We start from the raw sequence: 19,734 nt of genomic DNA on the forward strand, positions 1-19,734 counted from the left end.
AATTTTATTAATATTTTATATGTGAACAAAATTACAATTTATTTTTGACAGCTTTTTTTAACAATTTTTTTGAGTTTACATCTATGAAAAAAAAACTACTACGAAAGTAGATACTAATAAAATGGGGTCACTTTCAAATCGTGGGGCAACATTGATGATTAACAAAAGTATTATCATTTTTAGGGGTTCGTACCCAAAGGATGCCAACGGAACCCTATTACTGAGACTCCGCTGTCATTATATCCGAGTATTTAAAGAATTTAAGTATCTTTGTTCGTTTTAGTGTAATAATTATCTACCCTCTTGTCAAAATTATTATATTACTAGCTTTTGCCCGCGACTTCGTCCGCGTGGAATAGTAACTTTGGAAAGTATTTAATTTATTTAGGATACCTATTCTGCCAATAATAGCACATAGAAACTTCTACAGCTTACTGAAAATAACCATTTCAATACATTGCTATAAATATAAAGTATTTTTTTTGTTTATCCATCCATCCATGTTCTTTAGTAAAACATACATATTTTGCGGGTAGCCACATTTTAGCAAAACGACGTGTACTCTACCCTTCTTGTGACTAATTCTTCATAGTGAACTCTTGACACCTTACGTCCTTTATTGTAAGTTAGGAGGGTAGGATTACAATTAAGACGGCATTTTAGCTACACATAGTTCCGATAAATATACTTATAGTCAATTTGTTTGGAATTCCGTTAGAACTTTCATCCCCATATTTTCAAGTAAATAGGTCGTAATTTGAAAAGCGCCGGAACAAATGATTTTTAGGGTTCCGTTCCTCAAGAGGCAAAAATTGAACCCTTATAGGATCACTTTCTGTCCGTCCGTCCGTCTGTCTGTCAAGACCCTTTATCTAGCGGAGTATCGGTATCGAGTTGAAATAATAAACCCCTTAACTCAGGTCAATAGTCCCGAAAGCTGTGAAAAAATCAAACTTCTAAGTCAAGGCAAACAAAAGCTACAGTCATTAAAGAGGTGTTTTCATACAAATCGCCTTAACAGAAAAAGTTATAGCGCACTGCCGGCTGTCTTAGAAACTTGAAATTTTGCATAAAGGTGGCTCTTATAGCACAATAAATAAGAAAAAATCTGAATATCATAAATTTTTCATGATGACCTCACATTGCGTACATTATTCTTATGAGCTTAGAAGGTTCTGCTAACACTGCATCATCCCCTCTGCTAAGATCCCCTCGCAGGTAAAGTTTTCAAATGAAGACCTTTTTCATAAACATTTTTTTTGTTATTCATCATCATCGATCATTATCACCACAATCACCATCATCATCACCAATCATCATAATCAGCACCACTATCATCACCATCACCATCAATCAGCTCCACAGCCTCCGCTCCGCTCAGCAGCGTCTGCTCCGTTCCACAGCCTCCGCTCCACTGCCTCCTCTCCACAGCCTCCGCTCCGCCGGCCTCCGCTCCGCTAGCCTCAGCTCCGCCAGCCTCCGCTCAGCAGTGTCAGCTCCGCTCCGCCTCCGCTCCACCAGCCTCCGCTCCACCAGCCTCCGCTCCGCTAGCCTCAGCTCCCCCAGCCTCCGATCCGCTCAGCAGTGTCAGCTCCGCTCTATCGTTGCCTCCGCTCCACTCCGTTGCCTCCGCTCCACTCCGTTGCTCCGCCTCCGCTCCGATGCCTCCGCTCCATTGTCTCCGCTCCGCTCCACTGCCTCCGCTCTGTTCGCCAGCCTCCGCTCCGCCAGCCTCCGCTCCTCAGCAGCGTCCGCTCCGTCCACTGCCTCCGCTCCGCTGCCTCCTCTCCACAGCCTCCGCTCCGCCAGCCTCCGCTCCGCTCAGCAGCGTCCGCTCCGTTCCACTGCCTCCTCCGCTGCCTCCTCTCCACAGCCTCCGCTCCGCCAGCCTCCGCTCCGTCAGCCTCCGCTCCGCCAGCCTCCGCTCCACCAGCCTCCGCTCCGCCAGCCTCCGCTCCGCTAGCCTCAGCTCCGCCAGCCTCCGATCCGCTCAGCAGCGTCAGCTCCGCTCGCTGCCTCCGCTCTACTGACTGCCTCCGCTGCAGCCTAGATTGTCTCCGCTCTATCCATTGCCTCCGCTCCACTCCGTTGCCTCCCTGCCTCCGCTCCATTGTCTCCGCTCCGCTCCACTGCCTCCGCTCTGTTCCGCCAGCCTCCGCTCCGCCAGCCTCCGCTCCGCTCAGCAGCGTCAGCTCCACTCCGCTGCCTCCGCTCTACTTCACTGCCTCCGCTGTAGCCTGCATTGTCTCCGCTCCATCCGTTGCCTCCACTCCACTCCGTTGCCTTCTCGATTTATCTTCGAAATGACTACCTTCCATATACACTTTCATCCCCTATTTCATCCCCTCATAGGTCGAGTTTTCAAAAAAGGTCAACCAAATATCGATTTATTTGTTACTAGCTTATGCCCGCGACTACGTCTGCGCGGATCTAGGTTATCGCGCGGTGGCGCCCTCTACCGGAATAAAAGGTATCCTATGTTGATCCTTGGGGTTCAAACTACCTATATACCAAATTTCATCAAAATCGGTTCAGTGGTTTCGACGTGAAAGGGTAACAGACAGACAGACAGACAGACAGAGTTACTTTCGCATTTATAATATTATAATTAGTAGGGATTAAGTGCCTAAATTCCAAGTTTCATGGTTTTATCATCAACAGCGACGAACTTCCACCATATAAACTTTCATCCCCTATTTCAACCCCTTAAAGCCTCTTTTTCGCGATAAAAGATAGCCTATGTTCTTTCCCAAGGTCTATTCTATCTCTGTACCAAATTTCATCAAAATCCGTTCAGCGGTTTAGGCGTGAAAGCGTAACAGACAGACAGACAGACAGACAGAGTTACTTTCGCATTTATAATATTAATAATTAATATAGTAAAGTAATATAGTATGGATAATTTGGATTTTGCTTTAATTACTTACTCAAAAATATGTAAATATTAATAAACAATACTCCAGCCACATCAATGAGGGCTATCGTTTTTTGTCTCACTAGATGGCGCACTGTTGCGTGAGGTTTTTAAGTATGGTTTTGAAAGTCTGTTATTACGGGCGTGAAAACAAAGTTTAGATTAAAATCATATTTAATACACCTTAAAACCGTACCATATAAATAGCGAGCATGCCACAGTGTTGCATAGTCCCGGTTTTGTTCGGAAAAAAGGGAGGACAAAGGTTTCCGAAAGACAAAACTGTCTCAAAACACAAGGTTACTCCATTCAATGAGGGCTATCGCGTATGAATTCGCCACTAGAGGCGCTAGTGTAGCGTGACGTCTCCGAAATGTCAAATCTCATAGTTTTTGGGTGAGCTACGCGGGTTTATTTATAATTAGAATAATTTTGTGAATATTTTGCAATATCTGAAATTAATTATGGCAAATATGCGTTCCGGGGCAATGAATGTCCGTGTTTTGAGACAGTTTTGTCTTTCGGAAACCTTTGTCCTCCCTTTTTTCCGAACAAAACGGGGACTATGCAACACTGTGGCATGCTCGATATTTTTATGGTACGGTTTTAAGGTGTATTAAATATGATTTTAATCTAAACTTTGTTTTCACGCGCGTAATAACAACAGACTTTGAAAGCCATACTTAAAAACCTCACGCAACAGTGCGCCATCTAGTGAGATAAAAAACGATAGCCCTCATTATGCCGTTTTAACCGTTAACGAAAAAATAACGAGTGGTCAACGTTAACAAATTTCACTATAGTTAATCTTCTATTATAATAATAATTTATGAATTTATTTAGACAATGACATTCACTTTTTTAGTAAAAAAAACACAAGTAACTTATCATATATTTTTGGTAAAATTATATTTAAGTCTCACAGTTTAAAATAAAAATAAAAATGGATTAGGTACATATACCTAGTGCCATCCACGAAGACGCGTGATTTTGTCAAAATTAAACATTAGTGATATTGTATGTAATAAGAACCACGGCACGCGTCATCGTGCGTCATCGTGCATCGGGCTCTACCTATAATTGATAAATTAAATGATTTTGTATGCTGCTGCAACATCATTGATCACTATTTAATGCGTGGTAGCCCATCCTGCTAGTAGTGCTTCCAGCTTTGCTTTTCGACGGATGTTGCAGTCAGTAACATGCAATCAGACATTTCACTAAATGTTTAAAATGGGATTTCCAGGGTTCAAATTGCCGGCTGCGAGCGTTAAGTGCTTAGACCACTTCTACCAACACTACGGACCCGATATCATCCCGGAACTACCCGTGACGTCATCGGCTGCGCGCACACTAAAGGGAAGTGGCTGTCCAATAAGACAGTGCTAATTGAACACATTGGCTTATTTTCTGTAATAGTGATTTTAAGAACCCACTAACCTGAGGTCTATCTACCTACCTACATGGTTAGCGTTAGCAAATTGTTTTTTTATTTCTTTAATTATAGTTCAGTTATGTAAAACTATCAAAATTGTTTTAATTCTCTCTCGCTCCTAAAGCTCTAGCGCTACAAGCGTTTTTCAACATAATTTTTATTAGTCATAATTATCTAAAGTCAGAGTTAAATGAATTAGCACTTTCAAATGTATGTCTGTAAATGCCTCTGAGTAATTATCTATATGCCTATCAATGTTATAGATTTGGTTCCTTAGACCTAGACACTTTCGGAATTTAAACGATATGAGTAACAACCGTTAGTACGGTGAAATTTATGCCTTAAACTATTTCTGAATAATTATCGTTAGACGTTTGAACGTTACAGTTAAAAAAATATTTATGTTATTATTAGTATTATTTTCTTCATTATTTAAAGTATTATTTTCTTTTTCTTTTGAGTATTTCAGTCTTCCTGTTTACCTCATGTAATTTTAACTGTTTGCCTATCTTCGTAATAAATTGTCTTGTGTTATCTTAACTTAATTTTGTGATTATAGAATTTAATATTATACGCCATTAATATTAGAGCTAATAAGCATTATACTGAACAAAAACTATGATTCGTTACGTTTATGTTTGTAAATTATATGAATATCTATTTCTGACCATCGAAATTCGGAACAAAAAATGTATGGGAAATAAAGGGATCCCATAGTTTGCAATTCCTGATCACCGATTAAAATCATCGTGTATAAACACTAATGTAACTAAAAACCATATGCTTGAAAAATAAAAATAGATACATAATTTCTGAAGCTTATGTGACATCTCTTTCCGTACAAATATATATTGGTCTGAAATCAATCGGCTTGGAGCAACATGGGGACATTGTGACACATCAGTGTTAAAAAATGGTGGGTGTCGCTGACTCGCTACGCAAGTGTCAAAAAAGAAGTTTGAAATATTTGACATTAAAAATTACCAAGTTAATGTTGACCTAGAGACGTCTTGTGTTTTGCGAATTTATTCCTCTTCATGCCATTAACAACATACGTTAATCACAAAAGAAACGGACCAGTAGTTTTCAAGATATTTAGAAAAGTAAAAAAAACTTTCAAGTGACATTGCAAGGAAACTGTCAATAATTATGAGATAAAACTTGGCAGATTATTAACTAGCATTATTACCAATACATAGAATATATTCATTGGCTAATAACGTCAGGAACATATTTTGTTCCCTTAAACGGGTATAGCCTTTGAAACGTAGGAACCGTGATCTTGGCTTATGCAAGTGAGCAAAATTCTAACTCAAGTTTTTAATAAGTACTTACAAAGCAGCCGATCACCAGGAGGCCTCTAATAAGAGTATTTATGCTTTTAGAAATAGCACTGAGTTGTCCTTTTTTCTTTCCTTGTAATTCTTTCTTATCAGGAACATATTCTGGCCTAAAGAGCAGAACAAAGCAAGACTATAATTTATTGAATCAGGCGTTACTTTGCGGAGGTCCATATCAACGAACTAAAACAATTTATCTACACCCATATAATAAACCCTCCATTATGCGTTCAAAAACCATAGATAATGACCAGCATTGCGACATTGGATTCTATTATGAACACTGCTGTATCAAATCAGTATCGTAATGATATTTCATACATCAGTACCACTACCATGAGTTTACAGTGACCGTACCTACCTACTTGACAGCGACGGCGTAAATTATTTGCATGGAGAATTTATTGTACAGCGCCTCTACAAAGAATTTACGCCATCGCTATAGAGTATGGTCACTGTAAACTCATGGTAGTGGTACTGAGCACCTCTACAAATAATTTACGCCGGCGCTATCGAGTACGGTCACTGTAAACTCATGGTAGTGGTACAGTACAGAGGGCCTACTCCGAAGTTTGAAAATCGAAGTTCGTATCTTACCGTCCCTCTCGCTCTCGTATTAAATAGGACAAGTGTCAGAGGGATCGACCGACACGAACTTCTAATTTCGAGTTTCGTAGTAGTCCTGCAGTACCGGTGCGGTGGCGGGGCGCGCAGAAGCAGGCGGTACGACTTTTTTTTTTATTCGACTAAATTGCAAACGAGCAAGTGGTAAAAGATCACCACCACCCATAAACATCTGCAACACTAGGGGTATTGCAGATGCGTTGCCAACCTAGAGGTCTAAGTTGGGATACCTCAAGTGCCAGTAATTTCACCGGTTGTCTTACTCTCCACGCCGAAACACAACAGTGCAAGCACTGCTGCTTCACGGCAGGATTAGCTAGCAAGATGGTAGCAATCCGGGCGGGCCTTGCACGAGGTCCTACCACCTGCCAACTTTATAGATTACGTCTTTATAGATTAATTAAAATATGTTTACATAAACAATTATTGAATAATGAAAAACTTACATTACAGACAATAAATAAATTTTACAGTTATTCTTAAATATTTTCTACCATCTACAATTAAAAGGTGGCTAAGGTATCTTTGTATTACAGTTAATGTTACATTTTCACTTTTTAGGGTACCTAGTTTAATTTAGACCCAGTGTTAATGACAATGTCCAAATTCCAATTCGATAAAAGTGAAACGTAGAACCCTGTAATATTAGGGCAGCGAGATGTTTCATTATTCATATATCTGGAAAGAACGACCCACTCACATTTAATCTACGTTGTAATTGTTAAAATGTTTAATTTAATTTAGTAACATAATGGTTGTATGCCACAAGATCCCTTTGGAATAGTTTATGGTAGAAAAAAATAAAGGCAGTCGGTGTTTGAAAGTCAACGTGTTTTATTAGGTTATGGGCGTAAATCCATATTTTTCAAGTAATTTAACCCTTAATAAGGTAGAGGCAATTTAGCAACCACATGCATTGATTTGGAAACCTTATTCTTTTAGTAATAAGTTACAATATTCATTGTAATTATTGAAAATACTAAAAGCTTTAAAAACATCCTTTGCTAGGTATGTATTCGATAGTTGCTTTTGATTCTGTGATAGTATATTCCAATAAATGGGGCCTTATAAAGGGTTAAAATAAAAAAGTGATTACAGTTGAAAATATTGTTGAATTTTCGTGTAAAAATGTCTACGAACTATATTCAAAGTGTTCCAAGGCTAAAAGGCAGAGAAAATTATGACGACTGGATTTATGCCGTTGAACATACATATTGGTGCTCGAAGGCGCCAGTTGAAGGCAGTGAAATTAAAGCAGCAGACGATCAGAAAACCAAGGCAAAGCTAATATTATTGATTGATCCTACATTGTACGTGCACATCAGGGAAACAAAGTCTTCATTCGAGTTATGAAAAAAACTAAGAAACATGTTCGACGATTCAGGTTTTTCAAGAAAAATAAGCCTACTATGACATTTAATCTCATTAAGACTAGAAAACTGTGATTCCATGACTGCATATGTGACGCAAGTGGTTGAAACTGCTCAGCGGTTACAAGGAACAGGAGTTTCAATTACAGATGAATGGATAGGATCTTTACCTATCAGCAGGATTGCCGGTAAAAATTTCGCCTATGATTATGGCTATTGAACATTCTGGAATAAAAATTACCACAGACGCAATTAAATCGAAGTTGCTTGATATGGAGGTTCAGAATACCGACACGGATTCTAGTGGCGCTGCATTCGCTGCGAACAGAACTCATCTAAGGCGACCGAGTCACCTAGCAACGGGTAGCTATGTCGTTCGAATATTTACCTTTAAGTTTGTGATTTTAATGATGTTTTATAAAAACTTCGATTATATAATATAGTGATCGTCTGATTGTGTGGTTTATTCGTTTTTGTGCAAAATTAATAAAGCAATTTATGAACCACAAACCTCAATGAAGCCAACTTTGATGAAGCGCTCGCCAAATCCACACCGTATTAATCACTATGTTTACCTATTGTTTTTTACACTAAAGAAATCATACTAAGTATTTAACACTATTTACAAGGTTTATAATTCAGATTAAAATTTATTCACACTAGTCGAGCTTCTTATTATTTAATTACATAACATACGAAGTTCGCCGAAATTCCTGCAAATCAACCGCGCTGACAGCTTTTTTTTTTGAGCCGCGCGTGGGCTGTGCGGTCAATGGTTGCAGAAGCAAACAGCCAGAACTAAAGAGGATGAGAATTCAAATCGTTTTTATTCGAAATACGTGCTTACATTTCGGCGATATTTTTAGAAGCTTTTCTTTAGCTTGCCCTGTTTGTTTATTTATTTATTGTTTGTTTGGGTCAAATTTTGGAAGCTAAATTTGACCCACTTCCAGTAGTCTGATCGACTTGAAATTTGGCACATATACTTAAGTAGTTTAGACGACAATGCAAGTACAGTCAACAAAAAGTACATTTGGCAAAAAAGCTTGTATTAAAAATGAAATTTTTAACAAAAACTTATTACAAGCATTATATTTATTTGCAATGTAATGTAACTAGGTATGTTTCTTTGGGTGAAATCTTTCAACTCAAATTTGAAGTGGATATTTTATCTTCAACCGATTGAGCTGAAATTTTACACGCATGTATAAATCCCATGACAATGCAATATTATTATAACATGGAGTTGATTTGATGATAAAGCTAGCGGGTGACCATAGGAACTCTGTGATAAACGACACGACCGCATCGAGTTTGGACTCGTTTGTCGCCTTGACGAGTATTTTGGTAACCAGGGGCATTAAGTACAGTCAGCAAAAAAAACTTATATCAGAAGAATTTTAAGAGAAACTTTTACTGAACTCTTTACGGTACCCTTCATGTACGAGTCCTACTCGCACTTGACCAAGTTTTTTTTGTTTAAGAGTGTTACATTTATTTTGTTAAGTGGGGATGTTAAAATGCTTAATTTAATTTAGTAACAAAAAATTTGGAATTGAAATAAAAAAATCAAAAAGATTTCAAAAAACAATCTCAAAATGGATGTATGTCACAAGATTTGTAATAGTTTATGGTAGAGGTAGATTTAAAATAAATAAATAAAGGCAGTTGGTGTTTGAAAGGCAACGTGATTTATTATTAATCACATTTATAAAAGGTTCGGTTTCGGCCGAAACTATAATCAGAACCGAACCTTCGGTTTCGGCAAAAAAACATGTGTCGGTCGGACACTATTTTTAATGCAACGTCAATGAATACCATCTATAACTTTCGGGAGTTCCCACGGGAATTTTGAAAAACCCCGAATAACCCGGACGTTTAGTCATAAAAGTAGTAGTCAAATTACAAAAATTCCGACTAAGCTGAAGTTTTGTGGAGACCATGGGTACACCATTAAGAATAAAGTGTCAAAAGTCCCCATTGATCCCATATTTGGTCAAAAGTTATTCGGGGTCAAAGGTCATAATTTGAGGATTTTTTTTCGATAGTGGTAAATTTTATCAAAAAGTAGTTTAGTCAAAAATTATCTATACAGCTTAAAATTATCTACAAAATGCATGGTCCTTATATTTTTTTTCTTATATTTTATTGCTGAGATTTTCGAAAAAAAAACTTAAAACTCGAACACTAACTAATAACACTACAAGTAACCGAAAAATAGCTACAATACTTGCAGTAAGAATTACATGATTTTAAGGATGATCGTCAGTTTCTGGGCAAACGGATTATTCTTAAATTGAGTTACCTTACAGTGTGAGCTAGTATCTCGGGCTTACATTCCCACATCCACATCCAGTAATATTCTTTCCGTCTCCAGAATAATACGAATAGAGTTGCTGAAAGGTAAATATATTTAGATAATTCCTTATAATTGGGGATCGAAACGAAATTAAACGCAGCAAATATTGGCACAAATTGGGTCTTTCTTTTAGATACTATCATCTAAGTATAATACCTAAATCACTGAATAAATCCCTCCAACCCTCTCCTCCTGCTTTCTTTTCTCTCATCTTAGCGGTTGTAATTTAACGCGCTATATGTATACATTACCAAAGTTTACATACTCGTAGTCGTTGTTTTCTTAAAATGTCTGATTTTCTGCGCAAGTTTCTTAATTTATTTTTCGGAAAGTTTTACAAAATATTAGAAAGCCTGTCTTCAAGACAAAATGTGTCCAGTGTCATACGGAGGTGACATGGTGTCCTGTGGAATTCACTCACATCCAAAAATGAACGAAAAATGTACGAAATTTTACGCTTAATAAAAAAAAAATGTAAGATCATCCGGGGCGAAAGCAGCTATGCGGCTAATGTAACTAATTGAAGTTTCTCTCAATGTAATGGTTTTTGTAAAAAGAGCCATCGGTTGGAGCGTAGTAAAATCCTATGACGTTGTAAAATCACTTTTTTACAAAATAAAACACAGACGGCGTTCCTAGATCGCTCACTCTTGTACCGACACAGCAAATTTTATCAGCCACCCACCATTTTTAAGCAAACGTAAGTGCTTTTGGTATATTTATTTTAAACTTGTACGTCTTCCAATTAATATTTTATAGATATAGTTACATTAACTTCAACTTTTCGGGTACATGGGGTTATTGCAACTATTTCAACAATTGCAATAGCCCCATAGTTATTGTATGAAAAATGCCATTCGCTAGTGATGTCCCGTGTCGATATGTCAATAAATGAATTCCACATATTTAAGATCTGTAATTGGTGCAAAGCCTGTAGCTTAAAAAAAATTAAGCTCAAAATTAACAAAAATAAAAAGTTATTTAAATGGTTTGAAACAGCAAACAATTCAAATTTCAATAAAATCTCAAGCTGCATAGCTAAATGATTTGAACAAACACTGAGGTCATGGGAATATCAGGTCAAAAAATGGTAAGGAAAATAAGTATGTAAAAAAAAGAATTTAATTCACAAAGATTTATCGATAAGTAGTATACCAACACCAGCCAGTATGGAAGATTGTTGCATTTATCCCATAAAAATTAAAAAAAAAACAATTTGCTGGAGACTGAGCCCTATTCTAAGCAACTATACCATCTTCGGAAAGATGTTGCGTGATTTTACGTGTAATCATATCCCCCAACCAACGTTTAGTTACTGATTACAACAATGTTATATCTAATAGTCACATTAACCTCACGGTGGGGTGAATGTAACTATTACTGCTCTCGTGGAACAATAAAATAAATTATTGTAAAATCTAAGCCTGTTTGTAGTGTAATTGAAGTTGAAACCGTTCATTGAAATGTGAGCAATTACGTATATTTATTTGTATAACCCTTCTAATTACATAGCTCATGGTAGAGAGCGGAAAAATTATTATACTGTTTTTGTTAGTTGCTTTTGCCCCAGCCTTACCCATAACCTTACTGTACTACCCGTAGTTACGAGAAAGCAGTGATCAATCTGTCACCGCCAGGAAGGATACTTTCTGGCGGCCGCTATCTATTTCACTATGAAGCAGTCGACTTTTCCAATTTCTTGTGAATCAGAAAATATGTACGAAAAATTTACATAAATTGTACGCTAGTTAAAAAAAATGTACTACCCGTAGTTACGAGAAAAGTGTACCTTCAGTTTTTAAAGCGTTTTTAGGTATACAAGGTGCCCATCGGGATTCCGACAGACTTCAACCACGAATTCCTGAGGTCAGAAGGAGTAGGTAATAACAGAGTAAATCTATGCTGGATTTTGACACGGGCGGATGGGTTGCCACTTTTAACCAGATTTTAAATATTGTTCTATTTTTATGCTTTAGAATAGATCAATTATAATTTCTACAGATGGGCTGAAATTCGTTTAACATTCGGTTTGACGTTTAAGAATGAGGGTGGTGATGGGACACAAATGCAATGAACCGATGAATAAACGAAGTGAGTGAAGTTTATTGTCCTGCGGTTTATTTTAAATCGCAGAGCTATTTTGTGGTGTTTTTTGTTAAGATTTTTTTTTGTATAAATTGTTAACAGCTTTCACTTCGTATTTAAAGTTGCGGAAATTTTCCAAAAAGTTGGAAAAGTTCTCGGAAATTTCTGAAAACTTTCATGAAGTATAGAAAATATAAATTTAAGAAACGGAAAGTTTCAATCCCCATACAAAATTGTGAGAAGTTTCCGAAATTTTCCTATATGTAAAATTTTGCAATTTCGGAAAGTTTCCTTTGGCACATCAATGCTCGTAAGTAAAGACCAATTATGGACATTCAACTCAAGCGGTCTTTACACATGTCACCATCACATCACTCGACTACTGACATCTAATAGGGTTGTAAGCCTATTTTAAGCGCTTTAGCCTCCAAACTCTTTTCTATTCAGGAGCCTAAACACTCGAATCTAATTGTCTTAATAAAAGATTTGTTAGCTGTTATTTGTTTTGTTCGTATAGACGAATACGGCATCACATTTAACCATCAGTTAACACTAATCAATGGATGGTGAAACCGCCTCTTAGTCTTACTTAAGGACAAAATAATGATATTATTAGGCTTTAACCTCGCGAGACCCTGCGTCCTAAATTAAGGACATACTCGCACGTTAAAGCAAATGTCAACTTTTACTAATTGGCATTAAGTTTCAAATTCTAGTAATCGAAATTTGACGTGGGTCTAACGAGGACAGAACAAAACTTACCCCATATTACAATGTATACAACAATTGCGTCAATGTTCTCTCTGTCAATCATATTGTTATACATCACAGATGTTTCGGAAAAAGCATAAGGAAGATATGGGCATGCCTCAATATGACGACAACGTGCACATACTCGAAACGATTTAAACGAATCGTAGAACATTTTCCCGTCTTCACTCAGACTGAAAAACATGAAAAACTCGTAAAATAACTGCTTCGGTTATGTATAGATACATACGCGTGTTTCCAGAGATAAGAGCAAGATCGATTTGTCATCCCCGACCCCTACATAGCAAATTTTATCGAAATCGTGGGAGCCAAGGGTTGCGTAGCTCACGCATCCTCTCGCTCATTTAGCGAGACCGTGGCGATCCGACGGCCCTTTTATATCCTCCGCGAACCTTCGGCGTTCGGCGAGATGTGGTTGATTAAAAATTTAAATATTGATTAATAGGACATAACTGATTGAGCCAACGTCACGTATAATTGGTTTAATAATCTTCTTGTTGTAATATATCTAAGTTTTTTAAATAACCATATCAATTTGCGTATTCTCATATTGACATACTCAGTATGAGTATACCATGAGCTGCACTGGTCCAGCATTACACCAAGATATTTCGTGGAGTTAACTCTATTGATACTCATACAGTTACATAAATAACGATCAGAAGTGCTACATGTGTTTATTTTTAGATAAAGTGTGTTATTAGGTTGTGAACTATTATATTTAGTGAAGCATAATATAGTTAGTTTTATCACAATTTAAACTTAAAACTTTATACAAGGTTTTATTCACTGAGATTCACAGTTAACCTTGCATCAGTCTGTATGGCTAAGCACTGCAGGCTCGCTGCCCTCTACTATCTCAAACGGTTGGACGTACGATTTTTTTTCAACACAATTTTGTTCGAAATTTTATGCTCTCGAATTTTGTAATAGATGTTAACATCACTGGATCTATAGAAACCGAGATAATCGCCAAAAACTGACTTTTTTGACATTTGACCTTGAATAACTTACGACATGGACACGAGATTATATGTGATTTTTGAGACAACATTTAGGACACCAAAATGAAGCTGTATACGAGTTTCCAGCTTATTATCTCTTATTCCGAAGTGAATCTCCTAATATAACCGCATTGGTATGAATACCGGTGTTTACGTTTTTTTTTAAATCTGTGTAATATTTTTTTTTATTCGACTGGATGGCAAACGAGCAAGTGGGTCTCCTGATGGTAAGATATCACCACCGCCCATAAACACCTGCAAAACAAGGGATATTGCAGATGAAATTTATTTTTTTAACAAAAGGCACTAGCCAGGAGTGTAGCCCGCAGAATTACAAATGAAGAAATGATGAGGCATTTGTACTAGTATAGTAATAAAATCATTTGTGCTTAAAACTGGTGTATTGTTAATAGTCTACTTTACCTGCTAGGTAAAACATTATGTAGAATCGCGTAGTTTTGCAGTTAGATGTAGATTATAAATTGCAAATAAATAATCGAGTATCGCAAGTAAAAAAAAAGGTAATAAAAAAATGATATACATTACTTGTAATCAGTTTTATTATAAATCTCCGGTATTAAAGCCTTTGTGCTGATAATAGCAGGAAATATTAACGAGAAAGTGTAGAATCCATAAAAAGCAAATAAGAACGCCATCTGCGGATATAACAAATATGTGATAAAAAAATATCATATTTATAAAAAATAAATAGTCGCTTGTATGACAGATCGTTACTTATTCGACCAATTTGTAAAATTTTTCAGGCAGGATAAGATTATGCTTCGTAAAGCGAAGGCAAGTTTTGAAAAAATAAGTGGCTGATTAAACCGCCGTGTGAGCTATTTAATTAATGGCAAATAATTGAAAACCAATAATTGTTTTCGTAATTTCACTCTTCGAATATACCTACACATGTACAGACCCACAATAATTTGCATGCTACTCTGTACTTAAATAGTTGTGTCATTTCATTATTGTCTCTATACACTATCTTATTTTACACTCTTTTTCTGCAAATAAATGACTCATGTCTTATGTTATGATTAAGACCAAGGTAATCAGGTGTCAACAGCCATAAACAAACAAGTTTTTACATATCTATTTTTCAATAATTTTTAATTTATTTAAAACTAAAAATCAATCAAATCTATCAAAATAAATCAATAAAAGTAAAAAATATGTATGAAAAATAAAAGGTACGTAGAAAGTGAACAATTGTTTCCACTGTTGCTATTTAATTTCCTCGCAATCTAAGTGATGAGCAGGGTAAAACTCGAGCATTAAACCCATATTCCCCTCGACGTGTCTATGCGCTATACGTGGCTATAATTATGAACGTCTTGGGTAAAATGACTCATTTCATGCTCTTGTTGTACAATCTGCTATTCACTTATAATGCTCGTAAAGTTCATGTTTATGCTGGATCCAGGCGACATAAAATGATTTTTTATGCTCTAGTGCATAAAGTAAAATCTTTGTCTAAAACCAAGGCAATCAGGTCTTAACAGCCACAAACAAAAAAGTTTCTATATATATTATATTTTTTAACATTTTTAATTTGTATAAAACTAAAAATAAATCAGTAAAACGATTTTTTTTTAATTATATTAGAATTGCATGCATGATAAAAGGTACCTAGTATATTCGTAAGAACTTGTACATGCTCGTAAACTTCGTATTTATGCTGGATCTAGGCCTATATAAAAAAAAATTTTTTTTTTATTCGACTGGATGGCAAACGAGCAAGTGGGTCTCCTGATGCATAAATATATGATTTAGTGCATAAAGTTAAATCTTCTTAACACTAGTTTACAACAAAAAATACCCACGCATAAAAGTAATGTGTATCTTTAGAATAAACCATCCTTAGTTCGATACTGAAGTAAAATAAATTAGCACGTCACATTTTGAAAATATTTGCAAATTTGCTTAGTTGGAATGCCAAATGTTAATTATTTATTCGTGACGTGATAAAAATATATGACTTAAGTTATAATGATAAGAGGATTGACACAAATCAAATTTACTATAAATGTCTATGGGTATTGAAAAAAATAATAATTTGTAAACTAGTGTAATTTGTAATTTATATTAATAAATGAACAAACTAAATGCCTCGTTTTAAGCTCTCGTTGCACAATCCAATATTAACTTTAAAAGATGCTCATAAAAAATCGGAGTCCATTTAATATATGGCCCATTTGCTGTGGAAATCCGACCATGCCCTTATTGTTTCGAAGATATGTTAAGGAAACCTAAACTACCTATGGTCTATTTCTTCTTCTTCTTCTCTTTTAAGATATGGCTTTTCTGTCCTAATTAATAGGACAATTTCGCCAGTGTCAAGGTAAACTCCCTTTAAGAGGGACGTTGTACGGTGATTGTAGTTATTGCAACTTGATAGTAAAATTCCAGAAACCACATGGAGACGACTTGCGCATTAAAAAATGCCAGACACGAGAGCAATATAGAATTTTGTAATCACTGTTCACTGTTAAGGTTAATCGCCGCATAAAACACTATCAAAATAAATTAACAACTAAAATGTATCCAAAGAAATACAGCAACACTTACACGATCACCGAAATATTCATTTATGAGGCTAAGTGGTTGGAATTTCAATAAATTTCCCAAACCAGCCCAATTATAATTCAATATCTGTAACAAAAAAAAACATTTCACTTCTCATTCTCTGGTATTTAGGTATATGCTGCATCTAGGCGACATAAAATTACTTTTTCACTTCTCATGCTCGTAAAGTTGGTGTTTATGCTGAATCTAGGCGACATAAAATCACTTTTTATGCTCTGGTGCATAAAGTAAAATCTTCGTCTACGAGCAAGGCAATCAGGTGTAAACAGCCACAAACAAAAAAAAAACTACATATTTTTTTAATTTTTAATTTATATAAAACTCAAAATAGATCAATAAAACTAAAAATGTATAATTATATTGTAATGCACGAACAATAAAAGGTACATAGTGAGTAAACAATTGTTTCCACTGTTGATATTATCATTTCCTCGCCATCGAACTGAAAAGCAGAGTGTAAAACTCTAGCATTAAATCCATTTTCCCCTTGACGTGTCTATCCACCTTCGCCGTACCGGCTTGGGTGGCTATATGAACGCCTCGGGTAAAATGGCTCGTTTTATGCTCTTGTTGTACAATCTACTATTTCACTTCTCATGCTCGTAAAGTTCGTGTTCCTGCTGGATCTAGGTGACTTACACTTTAGCAATAAATATTTATTGAATACAGCTTTTGCCCGCGACTTGGTCTACCCAGATTAGTTTAAAGTGCGCCCGCGCGAAGTGGAATTTTCGAGGACAAAACTTTCCGATGTCCTTCCCTAGGTTTGAAACTATTTCCATACCAAGTTTCATCTCAATCCGTTTAGCTTTTTAAGCGTGAAAAGATAGCATGTATAGTACAAGTACAGATATCATTCGGTACTGACTTGTCGGGCATTATATTCGGTGGGGTATTGTCCGGGAACTGCAAAGTAGGGTCCATCGTGTAAAGGGAACGCATCTAAGACCAATCTTTGTTCCAGCATACTGTAAGAAGCAAAATTAATACTTTATGTTGTTTTTTGGAATGAACTAAAAAAAGAAGAGTTAGGTACTATTTGTCTGTTAATTCTCTTATGCTAAGAATTAACGGAAAACGTACAGTTGCAGAACGTTGCAGGTGGTAGGACCTTGTGCAAGGTCCGCCCGGATTGCTACCACCATCTTGCTCGCTAATCCTGCCGTGAAGCAGCAGTGCTTGCACTGTTGTGTTTCGGCGTGGAGAGTAAGACAGCCGGTGAAATAACTGGCACTTGAGGTATTCCATCTTAGGCCTCTAGGTTGGCAACGCGTCTGCAATACCCTGGTGTTGCAGTTGTCTATGGGCGGTGGTGATCTCTTACCATCAGGAGACCCACTTGCTCGTTTGCCATCCAGTCGAATAAAAAAAAAAAAAAAACGTACGTACGTATGTAAACCAACATAGTTCTCATGATCACCAAAAGGCAGATTGTGAAGCAATTTATGCACAATTATGCTTCTTTCGAGAGTGGAAATTCGTTTCGGATGCGGATATTTCCTCCTGTAACAAATAAATTCAAGGAAATAGTAACAACGGCACTCACCATTGATTATATACCGGAACGTATTCGTATATTACAGAAGTAAAGTGTACTCACTTGTATCCATCCATTATGTATCGTTTAGATCTTAATTACAAATACCTACGCCTAAGGCTGCGTTTCAACCAGTGATAATGAGGGCTATCGTGTATGAATTCGCCGCTAGAGGCGCTAGTGTAGCGTGAGGTCTCCGAAATGTCAAAACTCATAGTTTTTAGGTGAGCTACAATGATGATCTTCCATATAAACTTTCATCCCCTATTTCACCCCCCACAGGATGAATTTTAAAAAACGCGCGAACAAATATCTATTTATCTCTTATCACGTGCCGAAATGGCAAGTTTAATAAAGATTCAACGATTTATCTTCGATAATGACGACCTTCCATATAAACTTTCATCCCCTATTTCATCCCCTCACAGGTCGAATTTTCAAAAAAGCTCAACCAAATATCGACTTATTTCTTATTAAGTGCCTAAATGCCAAGTTTCATGGTTTTATCTTCGACAGTGACGAACTTCCACCATAGAAACTTTCATCCCCTATTTTAACCCTTTAAAGCCTCTTTTTGCGATAAAAGATAGATTGTGTTCTTTCCCAAGGTCTATTCTATCTCTGTACCAAATTTCATCAAAATCAGTTTAGCGGTTTAGGCGTGAAAGCGTAACAGATAGACATACAGACAGACAGAGTTACTTTCGCATTTATAATATTATAGTATAATAGTATATATAGTATAGTATAGTATATAGTAGGATATGGAAGTATGGATGTATGGATTAGAATAATTATGTGAATATTTTGCATTAGGTACCTGAAATTAATTATGGCAATTATGCGTTATGGGGCAATGAATGTCTGTGTTTTGAGACAGTTTTGTCTTTCGGAAACTTTTGTCCTCCCTTTTTTCCGAACAAAACGGGACTACGCAACACTGGTTGCTCGATATTTTATTGTACGGTTTTAAGGTGTATTAAATATGATTTTAATCGGAACTTTGTTTTCACGCCCGAAATAACAGACATTGAAAGCCACACTTAAAAACCTCACGCAACAGTGGCGCCATCTAGAAAGACAAAAAACGATAGCCCTCATTGCGAGGATGTCTTGCGAGGAATGTATTTTTCATGAACCAATAGAAACGCTTAATTTACTTCGCCTTGCTCCACTCAGCTGTTTCCACCAGAGATGTGCTGTGCGAGGATAGGTAAATGAAGCGTTTCTATTGGTTCATGAAAAAACATTTCTCGCACATCTCTGGTGGAAACGCAGCCTTAAGATAGTCCTTAGTAATGCACGAAAAGAAATTAAAAGTTAAAAATTATTTAGTCCTTAGTAGCTTAGTACTTTTATATAGGAGAAACATGCGGTATATAAGTTTAGGTGGTAAATAGGTAGAGAGTCCTCTACTAGGAGCACTCCATCGATTATAATAATTGGAACTGGGGACGATTAATTATATCCTGCACGTGTACATTGGAAGATTATTATTATTATTACATTACATACCTTACAAGTTTGATCCATTCTTTTTCATACAATCCTGTGTAATCAATAGGTATAGGCAGGTATCCGAGTAATCGTCGTATGAATCCTTTTGGATTGACGAATTCGGTGTGAGCCTGCTCGAAATTTCGGATAACTTCAAATTTGCGTCCATATTCCTCGATTATGGATTCAGGAGCGTGGACTTTTAT

At 36.6% G+C, this 19,734-nt stretch overlaps 1 protein-coding gene across 6 annotated transcripts in view; it reads right to left on the minus strand.

Moving 5' to 3' along the window:
• LOC141428970 (anoctamin-4-like) overlaps positions 1 to 19,734 on the minus strand; it is a gene marked incomplete at its 5' end in the record, with an annotated part of 43,381 nt that extends 23,647 nt beyond the window's left edge. For all 6 annotated transcript variants that reach the window (XM_074089060.1, XM_074089059.1, XM_074089061.1 and 3 more), the window contains 8 exon segments: positions 5,685 to 5,799; positions 9,989 to 10,079; positions 12,890 to 13,071; positions 14,449 to 14,558; positions 16,477 to 16,560; positions 17,363 to 17,462; positions 17,884 to 17,997; positions 19,547 to 19,734. In XM_074089060.1, coding sequence (XP_073945161.1) covers positions 5,685 to 5,799; positions 9,989 to 10,079; positions 12,890 to 13,071; positions 14,449 to 14,558; positions 16,477 to 16,560; positions 17,363 to 17,462; positions 17,884 to 17,997; positions 19,547 to 19,734 — 984 coding nt within the window.

The sequence above is a fragment of the Choristoneura fumiferana genome, chromosome 6 (genome assembly GCF_025370935.1).
Source record: "Choristoneura fumiferana chromosome 6, NRCan_CFum_1, whole genome shotgun sequence".
Taxonomy (NCBI): domain Eukaryota; kingdom Metazoa; phylum Arthropoda; class Insecta; order Lepidoptera; family Tortricidae; genus Choristoneura; species Choristoneura fumiferana.